The sequence below is a fragment of the Taudactylus pleione genome, unplaced genomic scaffold, assembly GCF_031769625.1.
Source record: "Taudactylus pleione unplaced genomic scaffold, aTauple2 ptg000520l, whole genome shotgun sequence".
Classification (NCBI taxonomy): Eukaryota; Metazoa; Chordata; class Amphibia; order Anura; family Myobatrachidae; genus Taudactylus; species Taudactylus pleione.
Window position 1 is genome coordinate 3,805,588 of NW_028284922.1, and position 18,509 is coordinate 3,824,096.

The following is an 18,509-nucleotide window of genomic DNA, read 5'->3' on the forward strand; positions in this document are numbered from 1 at the left end:
AGCCGGCGCTTGGAGATGAGATCATCTGTGAACGGGACACGGGTCGCATCGACCCGTGTTACCCGTTCACACTGCATCGCGAGCCGGGTTGAACCCGTGTTCAACCCTGCTCGTTACCAGGGTTAAAATGCTGAGTCGCTCGACCTGGGTTATTTCAACCTGGCCCTTTCACACTGCACAGTAACCCGGATTGCTGCGCGTTCACGTGCACTAACCCTGGTTATTGCTGGCAGTGTGAAAGGGGTATTAACAGGGTGTGAGATAGCTCTGTTTTACATGCACACAAGCAGTGGATCTGGGTGGAATTGTCGGATTATTAGTAGTTAGAGAACAGGATTGCCTCTCTAGTTACTAAACACTCATCAATCCTTTTTCTATTCATAACCTCTGATTCGCAGGCATCCACAAGTCACCATCAAACAGTTCCTCACTTAGAAACACAAAATCGCCAGTAATTGTTTCCCACAAATCCTTTCTGTAATACCGAAATAAAAATGTGCGTTCTGTACCTTTCCGAAAGGCAACTCAGAAATAATGACTGGAGAGCACATAAAACTAGCTACTGATTTGAGTGCAAAAAAATGCCATAAGTGTGAGTGATATAGAGCCACTTGTTTATTATAGAACACATTTCAATGCCGTAATCATAAATACTGCTAAGGTTGTGCTCTGCTGAAATATGGCCTACATAGTGTTGATTGTTTGTGTTATGTGATTTGTCTGACACCCATTACATTCTGGGTAATGGCAGCTATTTGTAGCTGTGCACAGCAGGCTCCTTTGACAAAAGAAAATAGACAGCAATAAAAACCATAGTCAGAATTTCATTCGGAGAGGAGCTTCACTGCCTATAGTTTGTGCAAGTGTGATAACAGTGTGCTGTACTGTCTTTTGTCAGCTCACAGCCCATAACAGTCACCTGTCCTTTCATCAATCTACTAGAGCTCGGAAGCAACCAAAAAAAAAAAAAAGAGTTTGCAAACAGACATGGGAGGGAGTCACCATAAAATAGTGGAGGGTCATATTTAGACTTTCTTAGGTTTCTTGCTTAGCAGAATTTTTGACTTTGAGGGCACTTGTAGTGAAACATAACTTGTGCTACCTGTCTGTGCCACTGATGTAAAAAGACAGTCAGAAGTTACTCAATACACGCTGCCATATTTCTTTTAAAAGCCTGTTGTACTATAATAGTCTGGGTCTTTCGAAAGGCCATTCATGCTTAGAATAGTAGACGAGGAAGTTCGATATGTATGTAATAAATATGGAATAGTTGTGTTGGCGGACTGCTTCCTGGTAGTGTAACAAATCTATGATCCTCTTAGTTACTGGTAGATTAAGCAGCAAATGAAAATGAGGGGCACATCACGCAGTAATTATTCCCCCCCCCTTTTATATTTTTAATGAAGTATTTCATTAAAAACATAAAACATCAAGATATAATTATGCTTGTTTTAATATCAATAGCCTGGTGTGTCTGTAAACATAATTACTTAATAGTGCTAATTATAATTATTTTTTTTTTATTTAGAGAGAAATTCGCAGAAAGTAAATGGGGAAAAACATATTATTTACATCCCCTATAGCTAATGATTTAATGTTATTACTTCTGTTTGTATTAAGTAAACAAATTGCATAAGTTGAAGGAAATTAAACTCATTTCAGTGTTTGCAGGATCCTCTGCTTTGTTATCACTGAGCATGTTCCATTTCTGGAATGAACCTCTTTATTCCTGATGCACAATTAGGTGTGGTAAAGTAATCAATCAGAACATAAAATCATAATGAAATGCAACAGTTAATGTGGAACTACTGAAAAGGAAAGTAAAGCATTCATTTAAGACCTCCACGAATGAAGTATCTTTTGACAAGAAAGATGTAAATTAAGCTGTGTATAATTGAAAATGAAGCATTTTATATGTAGATGAGGAAGGTCAATTATTGCTAGGCTATCTGTCAGATGTCAAATGGTTTCCTTGTTTTCAACAGGTGATTTCAGGCAGGAGATCTATTTCAAGTATAAAGCCGCACATCCACTAGGCGACTAGGGAAAGACAGTACGATCACAACATCGTAATCGTACTGTCGTTCCTCATCCCCTGCAGTGCCTACACTGAACGATTAGTCGTTCAGTGTATGCACCCTCCATCATCCCTGAACATGGCCAATCTGTCATTATCGGCAGATTGACCAGCATGTTCGGCCGATGATTGATGTCATAAACGGCCAGCAGGAGCTTGCATTGCTGGTTGTTTCTGACATTGTAGTGCATAATTTGTGCATGATTAATGAGCGATTGCACGATTACGATGTCATAATCGTGCAATCGCTCATTAATATCTGCTAGTGGATGTGCGCCTTTAGAATCTCTAGCTGCTTGCTATTGGATGATCTGTCAGAGGGGGAGATGTACTAAGCCTTGAAAAGGCATAAGGTGGAGAGTGATAAAGTACCAATCAATCAGCCCCTAACTGCCATTTTTCAAACACAGCCTGTAAAGTGACAGTTAGGAGCTGATTGGTTGGTACTTTATCACTCTCCACTGTATCACTTTTGAAGACTCAGTACGTCTCCCTGAGAGTGTTGACATACTGATATCGGTTTTTAATGAAGTAAATGAGGATTGTCCACTAAGGCTTAAACTGGTCACACATTCTGTTGTTATAGACTACACTGATCTGAAACCTCTGCACGCGTGGACCCAAAACATTCAATCAGATTGATCAACTGATTGTACCAGAAGGCAAATTCTCTGTGTGTGTGGTCATCTAACGCCAGGAAACATGCCCTTTCAACCAGAGGTATGCCGAGCCATTCTGCTGCCCGTGGCAGCAAGTGAACTGGCACCCCTATCATTACATACCCCAGCAAAATTTTATTATAGTGTGAAGAACACAGTTCACATCCATCATTATTTCATGTAACAACAGTGTAGAATCTACAAAATTAGAGTTTCAAAGAAATTCCCATTTTTGAATGACTTCCCTAAGTCAGTGGTTTCCAAACTTTCTTGAATCACGGCGTCCTAGACTATCAGCATTTTTTTCACGGCACCCCTAGGCCAAAAGTTTAGAATTGAGAAATTCAGCAAAATTTCGAAATTAAGTAAATTCTGCTTACATGTCCCATCCGTAGGGTTAGTTAGGTGGTGATAGACAGGGTTATGCCTCTGTTTGTCCACATATTTTATGATTGGCAGCCACCAGCTCTGGTTTTGCCTATCACATTGAGTATAAATAATTTCATTTGGTTCTGGACCACTAACTCGCGGCACCCAGTTTTGGAACCACTGCCCTAAGTGTTGTTTACCCTTAAAAATTTGCCACATGACGTGGCTGCCTCAGTTTACCTTACAAAAGGTAAATCCCTGCTTGGAGTCAGTTCATTCAGCCCATACACTAAACAGTCGTTCACTTGTGTGGTCAAATTGGAAATGTATCTAGTTGTGGTGCATTTGTGTTGAACTATCTTATCGCAGCATGTGTGGCCGTCCATAGCTGTTATACAGAAAGTCTGAAGGTTTTAGAGCTATGCATCGGTGCACAGAGTTTGTAACTGCGCTGCAAGGAATAAATACCTTATGGAATGTATTTTGTGCGTTAGATGCCTTGGATAATATGGTAGAGATCGAGTTCTTCATTATTTCTAAAACACATCTGAGCCAGTTCTCTGGAAAAATAAAAGAGCTTTGTGTATTTCTAATTAATCCATTGACCTTTTTCCCCAAGCAGTGTATACTATTTCCATAGCTGATGTATATATTATTTACCAATTACCACTGGTTATATTGTACATCACTAATGAATTCAACTTTTCCTTTTGGTTCTAGGACTAACTCCACCAACAACCCCACCTCACAAAGCCAACCAAGATAACCCATTTAGAACTTCTCCCAAGCCGAAGGCTTCTTGCAAGTCCGCTGTGCCACCTGCTAAGAAATCTCGCTACATTGAGTCTTCCAGTCTCCAAGTTATTAGCTCAAAAAAAGGTCCCGAGCAATCTGAACTGTATGCACAGCTTAGAAAGACCTCGGTGGTCATTGGGCAAGAGGAGAAAAAAGTTAAACGACCTAGTTTACGACTTTTTGGAGACCATGACTACTGTCAGTTTATGAATTCAAAATCTGAAATACATATCAGCTTATCACAAGAATTACAGGCCACTAGACAACTTGAATGTAAGGATTCTTTGCCTGGGAAAAAAGTTTGTTCTTTACGTGATCAAGAGCAGAATCCAAAAAACAGTTTTGAGGTATCCATGCCAAGTTCTCAAAACAGCAACCGCAAGCCCCTGCAAGACCAGGAAATCCGTGCGGAACTGAATAAGCACTTTGGTAACCCAACGCAAGCGGTTTATGAGGAAGAGAACAAAAACAGGGGCCCGGAAAACAATGATTACAGCAATGATCAGTTCTCTAGACTACCTATGTTTTTAACTTCTGGACTGGCTATGGATAGTTTGCTTGATGACAGCGAGGATGAGAATGATAAACTGTGCTATTCCTGGGATGGAATACAATCCTATTCTTTATTCGATGTCTCCCCTTCTTGCTCTACCTTCAATTCACCCAGCAGATATTCCGTGTCCCCACCATCATCCTTGTTTTCGCAGCGGTCTCAAAGGATATGTTTTCGATCCAGGTCTAGATCTTTTACTCAGCACAGATCATCTTCCCGGTCACCATATTCACGTTCAAGGTCCAGATCTCCATCCAGCAGATCTTCATCAGGGTAGGTGAAATTGATGGGAACATGTAAATGAAACATTTCCCATATCTTCCTGGCATTTTTTTCCTAATGTAATATTTAAATTTTCTGAAATTGGGGATATAACATAGCTGAGGTAAAAACTGTTCCCCGTGCGGATCTGGCTGTCTAATTTGGTGTGTTCGACCATATTGTCCAATCAAGAGTAGCCACCAAAATAATGGTTCTGTACATTTTGATCTGGCACAGTGGAAGATCTTCTATGTCGATCATCCTAGTTGATGCATGTCTAGGGTCATTGGCTAGCTATTAAATATGGAACACTTTGTGATCTACTTAGAGTTAGTGACCAGTTTTGTATGAGTACGACCAGTTTAGTGGACAATCCAGTCTGTTCAACGCCTAATGCATGCCATACATCTACGGGCCGATTCCCTGTTCAGCCGATCCGATCCAGCGATCAAATATGCAGATCGGCGGATAACGATGTTCGGTGAGCCAATCATGATTGTCCACCATGTTGGATTTCTCCAATCCCTCAACCCTGGCATTGACAGAACAGGGAATTGCCCCAATACTGCCTAAATGTATGGACCCCATGAGACAACTGACTGTGGTCTCTAGCAGAAGACCTCAAACTGGATGTCCCATCTTTAGGGGAATTCAGTTATATTTAAATGTAAAAGTGGCGTCCATCACGTGCTGTATTTGTATGAATATGGCATATTGAATATTACATAAATTGACTTTGTCAGGTTACTTTTATTAGAAATAGACAGGACTCTCTGATTTTCTTTATCAGTCCTGTAGCAGAGAACATTATTTATTAAGCTTTAATAATTAACCCTTGTGAAAAAAAAAGAAACCTGTTTGTCTAAACTGCGTTGTCAGTTTACTTTTTATAAATGGCCCATGTAGTCTTTAGACAGTTCAGAAACGTGGCCAGCAGAATGAAGGGAATGCATACTGGTGTATGAATTAGAATGTACACCATAACAGAGCACTACCCTCACTATGAGCGATCAGTTCAATTAATGTCAAACGCACTTTGCCTGATACATAAAAAAGATAATGTACTAGAATAAAATCTAACGATATCAGGGCAGCCAGCCTTAGATCGTATAATGGTCCACTGGAGCAAAATCTACGTCATGCACATTCCCTTGAAACATACATGCTGCAGGTCAGTGAACATGCCCAGCACAGCTTGCACAGAATTAACGGACATTCATTAATTAAACTTCCTTATTGATCTGACTGTGACTTCTAATTCTCTGTGGTACTTGCTAGACCGTCTATGGTGCGGTATACTTTATATAATTTGCATGGTGCTATTTTCATAAAGTCTCTTTGTTGCTCTTCTCTAATTTGAAGCTAAGTGGAAAATAGGCACAAAAATTACGAAAAATATAGGGGTCTGGTTTAACAGAAATTATTATTATTGTTATTATCATATATTTATATGGCGCCACAAGTGTTCCGCAACGCCTTACAAAGTACATAAACAATTTGTTGACAAGCGACTTACAGAACAATACAATACAGGACCAGGACATGGATAATATAAATTGCTACATTAGCGACCATAACACCCAGATAAGCAACAGAGCATAAGCAGCCAAGTGTTAGGTGCCCTAGTGGTGAGTAAGAAGTAGATGAAACTAAAGTAGGGAGAAGAACAAGAGGAAGGAGGGCCCTGCTCGTAAGAGCTTACATTCTAAAAGATACACAGTAAAAAGGTCGACAGTGTCTACAGTAGATAGACACAAGATGTTAGACAGTCAATAGGTTGACTGGGACAAAAGGACAACACATTAAAGGTCGACAGGTACAAATGGCCGACATGCTCAAAAGCTTGACATGCAAATGGTCGACACATGATTTGTAATTTTTTTTAGTCCTAATCTTCACCCTAACCCTCCACTTGGTGCCTAACCCTCCTTCCTGGTGTCTAACCCTAACCATCAGGGTAGATGCCTGACCCTAACCATCCCTTCTAGTGCCTAACCCTCCCTCCTGGTGCCTAACCCTCTGGTGCCTAACCCTAAAAAAGAACAGCAAAACAAGGGGCGACCATATTTGTGTCGACATTTTTCATGTCGGCCTTTTGACCATGTCGACCTTTTGTACCTGGCGACCTTCTTACATGTGGACCTTTAGTGTGTCAACCTTTTGTCCCTGTCGACCTTTTGTCCCAGCGAACCTATTGACTGTCTAACAACTGGTGTCTATCTGACATTGTCGACCGTTTTACTATATATCTATAGTCCGGAACCCCCAAAAAATGCGTATAAATTTACCTGATCATTTTTAGCCTGCGCGTTCTCAGATTTGTTATCTACATTGTTCCGGTTCTCCTCTCTGCAGTGTATCCAAAATATCTGCAGTTACACGGGCTGACATATTCAGCCTGAGTAATATGTAATGGGAGCAAGTTAAAGTGGAAGCCTTTAATTAATCCGGTATGGCAAGGCATAATCATCACATATATACTGGATCAGGGGTAGTCATTGTTCGGTACTCCAGCTGCTGAGGAGCTACACATCCCAGCATGCCCTGCCACAGTTTTGCTGTTAGAGCATTCTAAAACTATGGCAGGACATTTTCCGATGTATAGTTCCACAGCAGCTATAGTGCCAGAAGTTGCCTACACCTGTACTCGATAATTATAATATGGTAGATGCACAATTTGATTTGTAATTATGAGTTATTGGCTCACCTTACATATCTTTTACAGCATTTATTCTGTATCAAACATTCTACCACTTTAAAGTTCCAGTATTTTCCATAATTGGTTTGGTGCAAAAAAAAAGTGTGAATACAATAAAAAATTAAATAGATATGTTGCTATAAAGAGAAAATCAGTAAAAAAATATGCCATGGTTTAAGGTTTAAAACGGCTGATTGCACATAGAACAGTGAATCTGCACCTCTGCTCTTGTAGCAGAGCGTATCATTCATTTGCCAGTGTGCTCCTCTTCTGATTGTTATTCTCATTCTAAGGTCTTGCTGCTGCTATGAGACAGATCACTGCAGACAGAACAGTTCTCCAGTATATACACGGTCACGATCAAGATCACCATACAGTCGCAGACCCAGGTAGAGAACTCCACGTCACCTGTTGTTCATGACTTGTAACATCCCCTGGAATTAGAAGACTATGCATGGTCCCTATAGCTTAATGTGCATTTTCACTTTCTAGATATGACAGTTATGAGGAATACCAACACGAGCGGCTGAGGCGGGAGGAATACCGCAAAGAGTATGAAAAGCGGGAATCAGAGCGAGCAAAACAAAGGGAGCGACAACGGCAAAAGGCAATTGTAAGCAAATAAATCCTCAAAGGACATTTTTGTGATGTACATGCTCAGTCAAAATGTATCATATCATCTGATAATGTGTATCAATTAACTCATGGGGTCAGTTCAATTAGATGGTAGGGGGCGAGTTGATGTAACAGCATGGAAACGCCACCAATGGTCCCTGCAACTTGCTTTTCTCACCCTGGACTCGTGGATCTTGTACGGGTTAGTCCGATGGTACCATAAGAGTAGCATGTAACCACATTTACTCGCAGACATGACTAAGTTAAAGCTAATTGAATTGACCACATGTAATGTATAGGGATGCGTAGACCTTATGTATGTGTGTTTATGCAAAAAATGTTTTATATATATATGCAAAGTTTACTGTCTTAACAGGTACAGCTCTCAATGCATAGTTACCGGGAACAGCCCCGGCATGTAATGAGATGGTCAAACATTTTGTCAACGTTTCAGGGCTCCCATGGCCCTTCATCAGGACCACATGTAGTAGAGAAACAAGCATATGAAAGAGACAGCTGGCTTACTTTAAATACCATGCTGGAAAGAAGAGAAATGTAGGACTGGCCAGAAGAGAAGTGCCCACCCCTGGAAGTGATGTAACAGTTGTCATGGTAACGTCGTTACCATAGCAACAAACAAATCCCATAATATCTATAAACAAACCCAGCTTCACCTCCTATAAGTGAAAATCCATCTTAGGGCGGAATTCAATTGTTTTCATCCCCTATCGCGCCCGACGGAGCTATTCTATTCTTGCTCCTGTCGGGCACGATCAGCTGCCAAGCGCTACATTTCAGCTCGCAGCCCCTGGGGGATGAGAGCTGAAATGTGCGAAAAGTGACATGTTTGGGCGCCCAAACATCACTTTTCGCGATCGCGCCCAGCACTTTGGTCGGGTTTAGCTGCTTTACGTGGCTAAACCTGAACTCTATGGGCGCGATCAGCGTGAAAACCTGGCACAATTGCATAGCGGCCCGCGTGGATGAGAGTAATGGAAATAACATTGTTGAGAAAGGAGGACAGAGAATGCAAAATGCTGGAAGTATGCATCAATTCACAAGAATAGGGAAATAGAGTATTGTTTAAGGCAGAGAGGGAAAAAAGAGGAAACATGATAAATACAGCTGGAAACCAAAGTTCCACTGTGCAGGGCATAGATCGTCACACATAAATCACCATAGTGCATATATATAAGTATACAGCAACATATATTTACTCAAAGGAATTCCAAGTCATTTTTTTCAATCAGGCCCATAGGGGACAAGGTGTTTATCTTAAATCCACATAGTCTCAAGATTAAAAGGTTCACTAGCTCTATTGTCTCTGCCGATGGACATTGGCATATTGTCTGTTATTTTATATTTTAAGCCTGCTATGATATGCCCAAAAAGCTTAAAATGCTTTTTGGGCATATTTGGGCTGGTCAATTGCATTGCCTTAAAAAGCTGAGCGTATTGCAGAGTGATGGAGAGCAATCTGCTCCTTAAAAGACCTAGTGGTATGACCCACATAGTAAAGGCACATGGGAACAATATGATTTATACAACAAATTTGGACGAATACGTAAAATTTTACCTGTATGTTGATGTTTAAAAGTGGGCGCTAGAATTAAATAGTTGCAAGTATTGCAATTTAAACACTTATAACATCCTGGAGGTTTTGAGAGCCAATTCTCTTGTTGTTTTGGGGCTAATGTCCATATGGATCAATCTATCCCTCAAATTACAGCCTCTTCTAAAACATACCATAGGTCTCTTTTGTGGTTTAGCCAATCTTTGTCCCTTCATTCTAGTGGCCCGTTGTAGCACAGGACTCGCTAAATGATACAATACACACTTGCCCTGGAGATTACTTCCGCAGGGTCTGTATTTGGCTGGTCTGTCAATAGTTGTTTTTTAGGGATATTTAAAACCTCCCTTTTCTGTTGCTCTAATAGTCTGATGGGAAAACCTCTCTGTCTGAAATTGTTGGCTGATTTGTCTAATTGATTGGGTAGTTCACTGGTGATCCTGGCCACCCTGAGCATCTGAGACCCAGGAAGGCCCCTTTTTAATGCCATCAGATAATCGTTTTCAGCTCGCAACAATGTATTATGAATAATTGTTTTTCTGGAACAATGATGTGATAATGCGGATATTAATCTTGTCCAAATAATCAATACTAGACTTGCTGTAAGTTTATGTGAACCTAATAGGAGATTCAATTAAAGTAACTTTTTTCCACGGTATTAACAAAAGATGTTTATTACCCTTCCAAAAAATTATCAAGTCATTTATATACCTTAAGTAGATAAACAAATTAACTGCAATATTGGGGTCAACAAACAATACTAACTTCTCATATGCAAAAATAAAAATATTTGCGTAGGATGGGGCCAAGTTCGACCCCATCGCACATCTTGGGGTCTATTCGTGTACATCTGCAATAAAGAATTGTTACTTATCACTGTAGATTGCATCAATTCGATGCGATCTGTATATTAGATAAGTAATAAATCATGTACACTTACCTGATGTGCGATGCGGTAAATGCAGGTTTAGCGATCCAGTCTCCTCTGTGTGCTCTTCTCATCCAGCGGCTCCTGTGCTGTGAATCTTCAGTGTGCCGGTATGTGGGCGGTGGTCATCTCGACGGCAGCGTGAGGGGAGCAGAACGGAGGGGTGATGGAAAGAGCGAAGGGGTGACCAGGCATTTGTCAGGTCACCTTAACTTTGGCAGGGGTATGATCTGGGGGTGGGGGCATGGGGGCAGCGGGCAGTCAGTATGGGAGGTGACCCAGGTCGGCGGGTGTAGGGCGTGAGGGGGCACTGCAGCAGTTGGTGTGCAGCTCTGTGTGAACAGAGGTGACCGGGCATATGCCGGGTTACCTTACTGTGATTGTGGTGGCAGTAGGTGTGTGTAGGGACGGGGCACAGTGGGGCAGCCAGCAGGAGGTAACCCTGCATATGCCCTTGTCTCCTCTGATGGGCTGCTGGCACAGAAGGGGATGAAGAGACCTGGAAGAAGGCAGGGAGATAGCCATCTTCACTACTCTTCTCCCCTAACGAGAATCCATTCGCCATCCTGAGAGTACAAAAGTATGGTGATGCGATTCATCCACGGAGCGAGGGTGCCGCTGGAGAACCAAAGAACTTCTCCGCAGTAACTCCTGCTTCATGAATAGACCCCCTTGAAAGGACTAATTCTAATATTTGTAGAAACAGAGATGTGTCCATTCCTTTAATTGGATTATCCATTAAAAACTATTTTGTGGCATTTAAGCCAGCAACATGTGGCATGAAAGTATATTAATTCTTAACATCAAAAGTACAAAGTAACAAATCCGGCGTGTAATTTGGGTTCCGCATAATGGGCACTATAAAAATATTTAGAGTTAATGATTCCACCATTTTGGGGGTAATTTGCCTTCTGTCATGGCATTTTGCAATATACAGTAGTATCAGGTTCTCATTTGAAAGATTCAGCAGGATTACTGCTCAGCCTTTGGTATGTATTTGAATCTGTCAACTGCATATCAATTTTTTTCCTAGAATTGTCTAAGTCTTGGATGACCAAAAATTTAATTTTCTATTTCTTCTTCAGGGTCTATAGAGATCCACAGGGATACCATGGGGAAATGTGGTTGGAGTGATCCTTTGTCCGCTGTGTGCATTATTATAGCTATATAAGTGTAAAATTGTTGGAAAGCCTTTTGTTCCTATATGGAGAAATTGCCATAGATTTTAGTAGGTGCATTGGCAAATTTGAACACAGCTTTGTCTAATAGATATAAGAAGGTTCTTATTGAGGGGTTGTTGGAGGAAGGGTCAAAACTTGACGTGTATCTTTTTGACAAAAAATCCTCGAAGACCAGATTGCTGTTGCTGTACTTGATGCTGAGTGTGTTTTAATCTTAATTTTCTGCTAAAACTATGGAGGTCTTTCTTTCTTTTATTGTGGGGTATTATATTGTTTAGTTAGTATACAGCTTAGTCCTTTATTTAGGACTTGCATGTCAATGGTGGAAAAACTTCTTAATGAGAGGGTAAAGATTAAATTCTTTTCTTTCCTCCGGCTCTTGTCGATCTTCTCCCCTTGACCCCCTAAGCGGGTAGTTGTGGTTTTGTGACTGGGCACACTTTTTCCCTTGTGGGCATGCCTAAACGGATAGCTGCACCTTTGCTTTGATCATCTGATTCAGTGATATTAATATCACTGTCGCTGTGTGAACTTAGTTACTCTCTGTATTGCCTCTCTCTCTTCTGTCTCCACCGCTGTCAGGGGAGGATGTTGTATGAATTGTCCTTACCTGATGACCACCAATAAACATGGTTTTCCACATAGTCTAATTGCACCGTTTGAAATATATTACATTTAAATTTCAATAACTCTTTTTGATATTGTTCATACTGCTGAGTGAGTTTATTGGACCAAAGCATGAAGCTATCGTCTTCCATTGTATGTTTGTGAGCAAGTTCCAGGCTGTCAATTTTATTCTTCATAATGTCCAACTCCTTACCAGCCTCCTCAATGACAGGCAACATTAATTCTAAGCTGCATTTATTCAATATGGCAATCCAGTGCCGACAGTAGTCCACATTGTTTCTACCCATAGCTGGAGTGTTACTTACCAGGAAACCCAATGTTTTTTTTTTTTTTTTTTAACCTATAGTACTCTGAAAACATGGACCCATACCACAAATAAGCAATATGTCACTATTTCAACTTTAATAGTTTATGATATAAATCCTCAACATTGTCATCAGGTTCGCTCAAGGCTGTGTATTCAGAGAACAACATAGATTGTGCCTCCTCCTCTGAAGGTGTCACATACATTGGGAATAAAACCCCTGGTGCCAAATAAGGTACTTGCAGTTGCTTCAATTTGATCCATTTTATTATAACAAAAGTATAGGGCATATACTCCTAGGTGGTAAAGAGTTAACAGATTTACGTATATTATCAGGGGCGTTTTAGGAGAGGGCCCATGTGCTGACTCAGTGCAGGACCCCTCCTCTCTGGCAGTGCAGAAGATTCTGGCTTGGTGGCAGAATCTACTTAGCATACGCGGATCTCCTGGAAAATGGCGTCCGTGCCTTATTTCTGGGGATGTCTTTATTGCGCATATGCAAATGATTTTTGCTGCTCTGCAGCGCTGGGCTGCCGCCATTTTCCCTGTGATTTTTGCTCCTCCTCAGTGACGGTTCGACGCTGCAGGGCAGCACTCTGGAGACTGCGGAGAGGTAAGTATAACTATATATGGGTGCAGTGTGGGCCCCCCTGGACCGCTTATAGATATGCCATTGATTTATAGCTAGCTATATATATATAATATATATATATATATATATATATATATACAGATGTGTTCTCATACACTTAGGGATAAATTTACTAAGAATCGGGTTTAGTGCGTGTTTAAACACGCTGGGCATCGCTGGGACTTGTGAGAGTTTTTTTAAGATCAAACACTCCAATTTACTAAGATTCCTGTTTGACAGAATCATGTTTTCTAATGGTGTATGCAGTTGTGTTTAGTCGTGTTTAATAGTTCAGTCGTGTTACAGAATTCTATAGACCTGCCTGTGAGCAGCGTTTGCAGAAGCCTGCACATATCAGTGTGATCTGTACAGTGCTTCTCTGTGTGTAAATGTACAGAAAGAGTTACAAAAATATTTGCGTGGAGTCCCCCCCTCCAAAATCATAACCAGCACTAGTCTCTTTGAGCTGGCCCTGGTCCTAAAAATATGGGGTAAAATTTGTGTATAGGTCCCCCATATTTTAAGAACCATACTTAGCACTGGCCTAAGTAGCATGGGGATAATGCCACAGCCAGGGAATACACTTGACAGGATAACCCCAGCCAAAGCATTAATCCCCCCCCAACTAGTCAGCCCAGGCCGGGGATTCCACCGGAAGTGTGGATCCCTCCTGAAAAAAAAGGGGTCCCCCTGGCAAATATTCCCCAGGCCTGGGCTGAAGCCTGGGGCTTTTCCCTGCACCCCAGTTATATTGTCCCCTTGCTGGCACTTGGAGAACCACAAGTTCAAGTAAGCCTGGGCATTTAAGGGCCCACTGGTACTAATTGTCCCCTTGTAAAGGAAATATTAAAATAAACACAATATACACACACCAAATGTTGTACTTTTTGTACTTACACTCACTATACATACTTACCTTGTCCCTTGCGCTAGTCGGTCCCCTTGACCAGTAGCATCCCGGAGGTGTTAAAATTAAAAAAACGCTAACCCAATCCATGCGGACATAGAAGAGCTATATGTGTGTACATATAGCTCTTCTCCCAAAAGTGACAGAACACACGTGTGTTCCTGCACCTTTATGGCTGTGAGCCAATCAGCGAATGCTACCATGGGAACAGCTCACTGATTGGTTGTGAGTGATCTGCCACTTAGCCAATCAGTGAGCTGCTGTGTATACGAAGCACAATGGAACTTGGCGTGTAACAAAGCCGAGGTTGCTGCATCGTAGCACTTTCTGTACAGATTCAGACTCTGTTACACATAAGACATACAAGTGTCGCATATCAAATTAATCATTGAAATCTTCGATTGTATATAAAAAGCATTTTTGGTCGAAAAAGATACTCGCCGCAAGCTGCATCACACAGACCCTGGAGTGCTGAGAAGGGCTGTTTGGCGTGACTGCAGCAGTAGTGTTTGAGGACACATCCGTACTGGATCTCATATCCAGAACCCCAGTGTCAAGAACGTCAGAAACCATAGAAGTGTGACATCCTCGTGCTCATGAGATAAATGTTAATACACCCATAGAAATGGCCTGATTAAATACAGCCGGGTTGCGTCTGAACAGTGGTGCTACTCAGTGAGGCTGAATAATGGTTGATTCAGTGTGTGGTTAGGGCCACATACCTAACAAAAGTTCAAGGCCAGCAAGGGTGACGTTTCTGAGCAGGTGCTGAAGGACACTGCTATAAAGCATATGCACGGTATAGATTTCCACAAGTAGCTACGTAGTGATGGCTTCATAACTCATTTGGGGTCAATACAGATAAATCACTAGCTTGCTGTTTATTACAATATAAGTCTACTGTAGGTAGCAATGAGTTCACAACATGTCAGCCCGGGCAAATAGGAAGGATTTTATCAATGATTGTGATGTATGGTATTATTACCTTATACGTTAGAAGGAGTTAATAGTACCATACTAAGAGTGCCTCTTTACCCGTTCACCAGTGTATCAATGCAACACAAAATAAAAACCATCTTACAGTACTGCAAATTAGAATATACATTGCTGCTGCTGCTGTTGTTGTTGTTGTTGTTGTTGTTATTGTTGTAATTATAATTTTTCATTATTATTTTTTATAAATTCATTTTTAAATCAGGGCTGTCTCTTAAGCAGCAAAGCTAGATTTGTGGCTGCGATTTATTCATCATTACCCTTTTTAAAAAGTGATCTAAAAACCTCTGGTCATTTGCTTTACTGTCCCAATAGTTTTTTAATCCATCTGCTTAATGCACAGATAAACCATTCTATGTTAATATTATTAGAATTATTTGTGCTTTGGTGTGCCAAGAGAGGTGCCAAATAGAGTGGATTATAATAAAAAGAGAGGTGGATTGCCCAATTGTACTGCTGTATCAATATAAACCATATGTTTAGCCCTGTACACTACTCTCTGTTCATTAACCCCATAATATGTTAACCGAAAGTCCACAATAACCACCAAGGGTAAATTTAGAGTAATTCCATAGATTTAATCACAGCTGAAGCACTCGTTACCATACTTGCATGTTATTAAAAATGACCTAAAAATACGAGTAGTTGACTTTGGGCCTCTCTCAGAGTTGTATGGATTTGTAGAGCCGCACACAAGCGGCTGTGCAAATCCGTCCATCTTAGCTGCCAATGCAGAAGACACCTCCTTGCGGCATTTGCGATCCCAGCGCTGCAACCGACGTCGCAGGCTGGAATCTTGCAATGGTTGCTCCTTTGGTCAGGCTGTGGGAGCTGAAGCTTCCTGTAGCCTTACCGGGTGCTGGTCACTTAAGAGGCGAGGATTCTGCGTCCACCAACTCTCTCCCGGGAAACGGGGGCACCCCCCCCCCAAACGCCGCTCCTGCCCAGTAAACGCTGCAGGATGTCAATCAGCATGTTGAGCAAGATCGCAGAACCCATTCTGCACATGAACAGACTGGGTCATGCGCAGAGGCAGACCCCTCAACATCTGAGATGTGCTTTAATCATCAGATTAATATACATCACTGAATCAGGCCACTTGTGTTAAAATAGAAAATAATATTTCAAATGGTCTCCCTTCCTCTCCTAAAATCTATTTTCACAGCAGCGCCCAAATGACCCTTAGCGTCAAATGGTTTAGGATTAAAAATAAAAATGTGAATATTACCTATAAGAATTTAAAAATGAGTTCAACAACAGATGTCTGAATGAGTAGGGTAGCTCTTTAAGGCAGTAAAGTATTTTCATGTTCCTTTTTTTTTTGCAGGAGGAACACAGAGTTATTTATGTTGGTAAAATGAGGACTAACATTAGTCGTACGGAACTGCGAGCCCGGTTTGAAGTTTTCGGTGAAATTGAAGAATGTGCAGTCAATCTGCGGGATGACGGGTGAGATTTTGCCGGACCGTGTAGTGTTTGTCTTTGTGTGTAAACAGGGCCATTGACAAGTGTGTTTATAAATTGATGTAAATTAGCTCATTTGTGGTTCTCCAGCCATGGTTGACCTGCACTTGTTGTGGAGCTAGAAATCCCAGCATGCTCCGCCAGCCAAAGGTGCTGAGACTTGTGGTTCCATAACAGTTGGCGAGTCACAGGTTGCCATCATCTGCTCTAGACAAAATTGTGACATGCCACATGGAATCCAAAGTCTTTATTCTTCTTTCTTCTTGTTTAATGGACTTTCTCGCTTGTCCAAAAGAAACGCATTTAGCTGTGTGACAGTCCAATCATACTGATAAATGAAAGCTGGAGAGATAGTCTGTGAAACCCCATAGTGACAAGTGCAGGTGTAGTAAGAGGATGGAGGTTTTTTTTTTTTAATCACTGCGCTCAGTCATGTGATATTTACTGTACTTACTTCTTGCAGAGACTGTTATGGTTTCATCACCTACCGCTACACCTGTGACGCATTTGCTGCTCTCGAGAATGGATACACCCTGCGCAGGTCAAATGAACCCGACTTTGAGCTTTGCTTTTGCGAACGAAAGCAGTTTTGCAAGTCCAACTATGCAGATTTAGGTATGAGTTCCATGACGCATATGCACCTGTTTGTGTAATTGTGTGCAGGAAATTCGGACATCTTCAGATTGGTAATGCTGACGAAACATAACATGCAATCTAACTAATGAGGTAAAATTATTGGTTCACTCTGTATAGGTTACAAGCTGTAGTTGTTATCTAACATGTGACTTCTGTTACCTCCAAAAACTATACAGATGTGTCCTCACACACCTAGCCTCAATACGCCATACCGCGCAAGATATCTGGCACATGTGAGCTACCAGGTCCTGTCTGACTCAGTTCTCGCTGAGCGACTTTTTCACCCGAAAATGCAACTTAGTTGCAGTCAGATGCAACAAACCGCTTCACCAGACGGCACTGATTCACTTGATAAGAGACACTTGTATATCTGTGTGCGACTGAGTCTGTATACAAAGCACAATGGAACTTGGCGTGGGAAAAAGGTAAGGCCGATACATGTGTGCTAAGTCAGGCTAAGTCACACACAGATATATATTAGTCGCATATCAAATTAATCAGTGCAGTCTCATGAATTGGCATGTTAGATCCGATTGCGCATAAAACGCATTTTCAGGCGAAAAAGAGGAACCTGGCACGCCGAGAAGGGCAGTTTGGTGCAACTGCAACATTAGTGTATGAGCATACATCTGTATGTGTTACCCAGCAGCCCACAGCTGCTGTGTGAGGTGGAAATGCCCTCTAGTCACCTACCAGCTGCTTGTTAAATATTTACACTAATCCTCCTGACCACATCACACTAAAAGAGTCCCAGCATACAGTAGGTCATTGAGAAATCGCTCTTTAAAATGGTTTACCAGGCTGAACATTTTTATTGAGGTGCCACTCCGGAATTGGTATGAAATACCGCCGACCGCACGGTTCGATTCCCGGCAGCGGCAGCCCGACATCAGCAGAGATGCCCGGCAGCGCTGGAAATCCCGATCGTGGATAGGTAAGTATTGTCTAACCTAACCTAACCCCCTTAGGGGTGCCTAACCCTAACCTCCCCCCCAAGTCCCTAACCCTAATCCCCTCTCTAAGTGCCTAACCCTAACCACCCCCTTCCCCGCTGCCTAAACCTAAATCCCCCAGGGATTTAGGTGCCTAACCCTAACCCTCCCTCCCCCTAGCCTAACCCTCCCGGGGGGGTGCCTAACCCTAAGTCCCCCCCAGGAGCCCTAACCCTCCCCCCCCCCACGGATGTCCGCTCGCGGCGTCCGGCATCACTACGATCGGGATGCCGGGCGCCGGTCTCCCGG

General features: G+C 41.9%; 1 protein-coding gene across 1 annotated transcript in view; it reads left to right on the forward strand.

Moving 5' to 3' along the window:
• PPARGC1A (PPARG coactivator 1 alpha) overlaps window positions 1–18,509 on the forward strand; it is a 98,402-nt gene that overhangs the window by 70,484 nt on the left and 9,409 nt on the right. Inside the window, exons 8-12 of the mRNA XM_088450616.1 lie at window positions 3,826–4,726; window positions 7,706–7,801; window positions 7,905–8,025; window positions 16,496–16,617; window positions 17,096–17,247. Of these exons, the coding sequence (XP_088306742.1) occupies window positions 3,826–4,726; window positions 7,706–7,801; window positions 7,905–8,025; window positions 16,496–16,617; window positions 17,096–17,247 (1,392 nt within the window). The remainder of the gene's footprint in view (window positions 1–3,825; window positions 4,727–7,705; window positions 7,802–7,904; window positions 8,026–16,495; window positions 16,618–17,095; window positions 17,248–18,509) is intronic.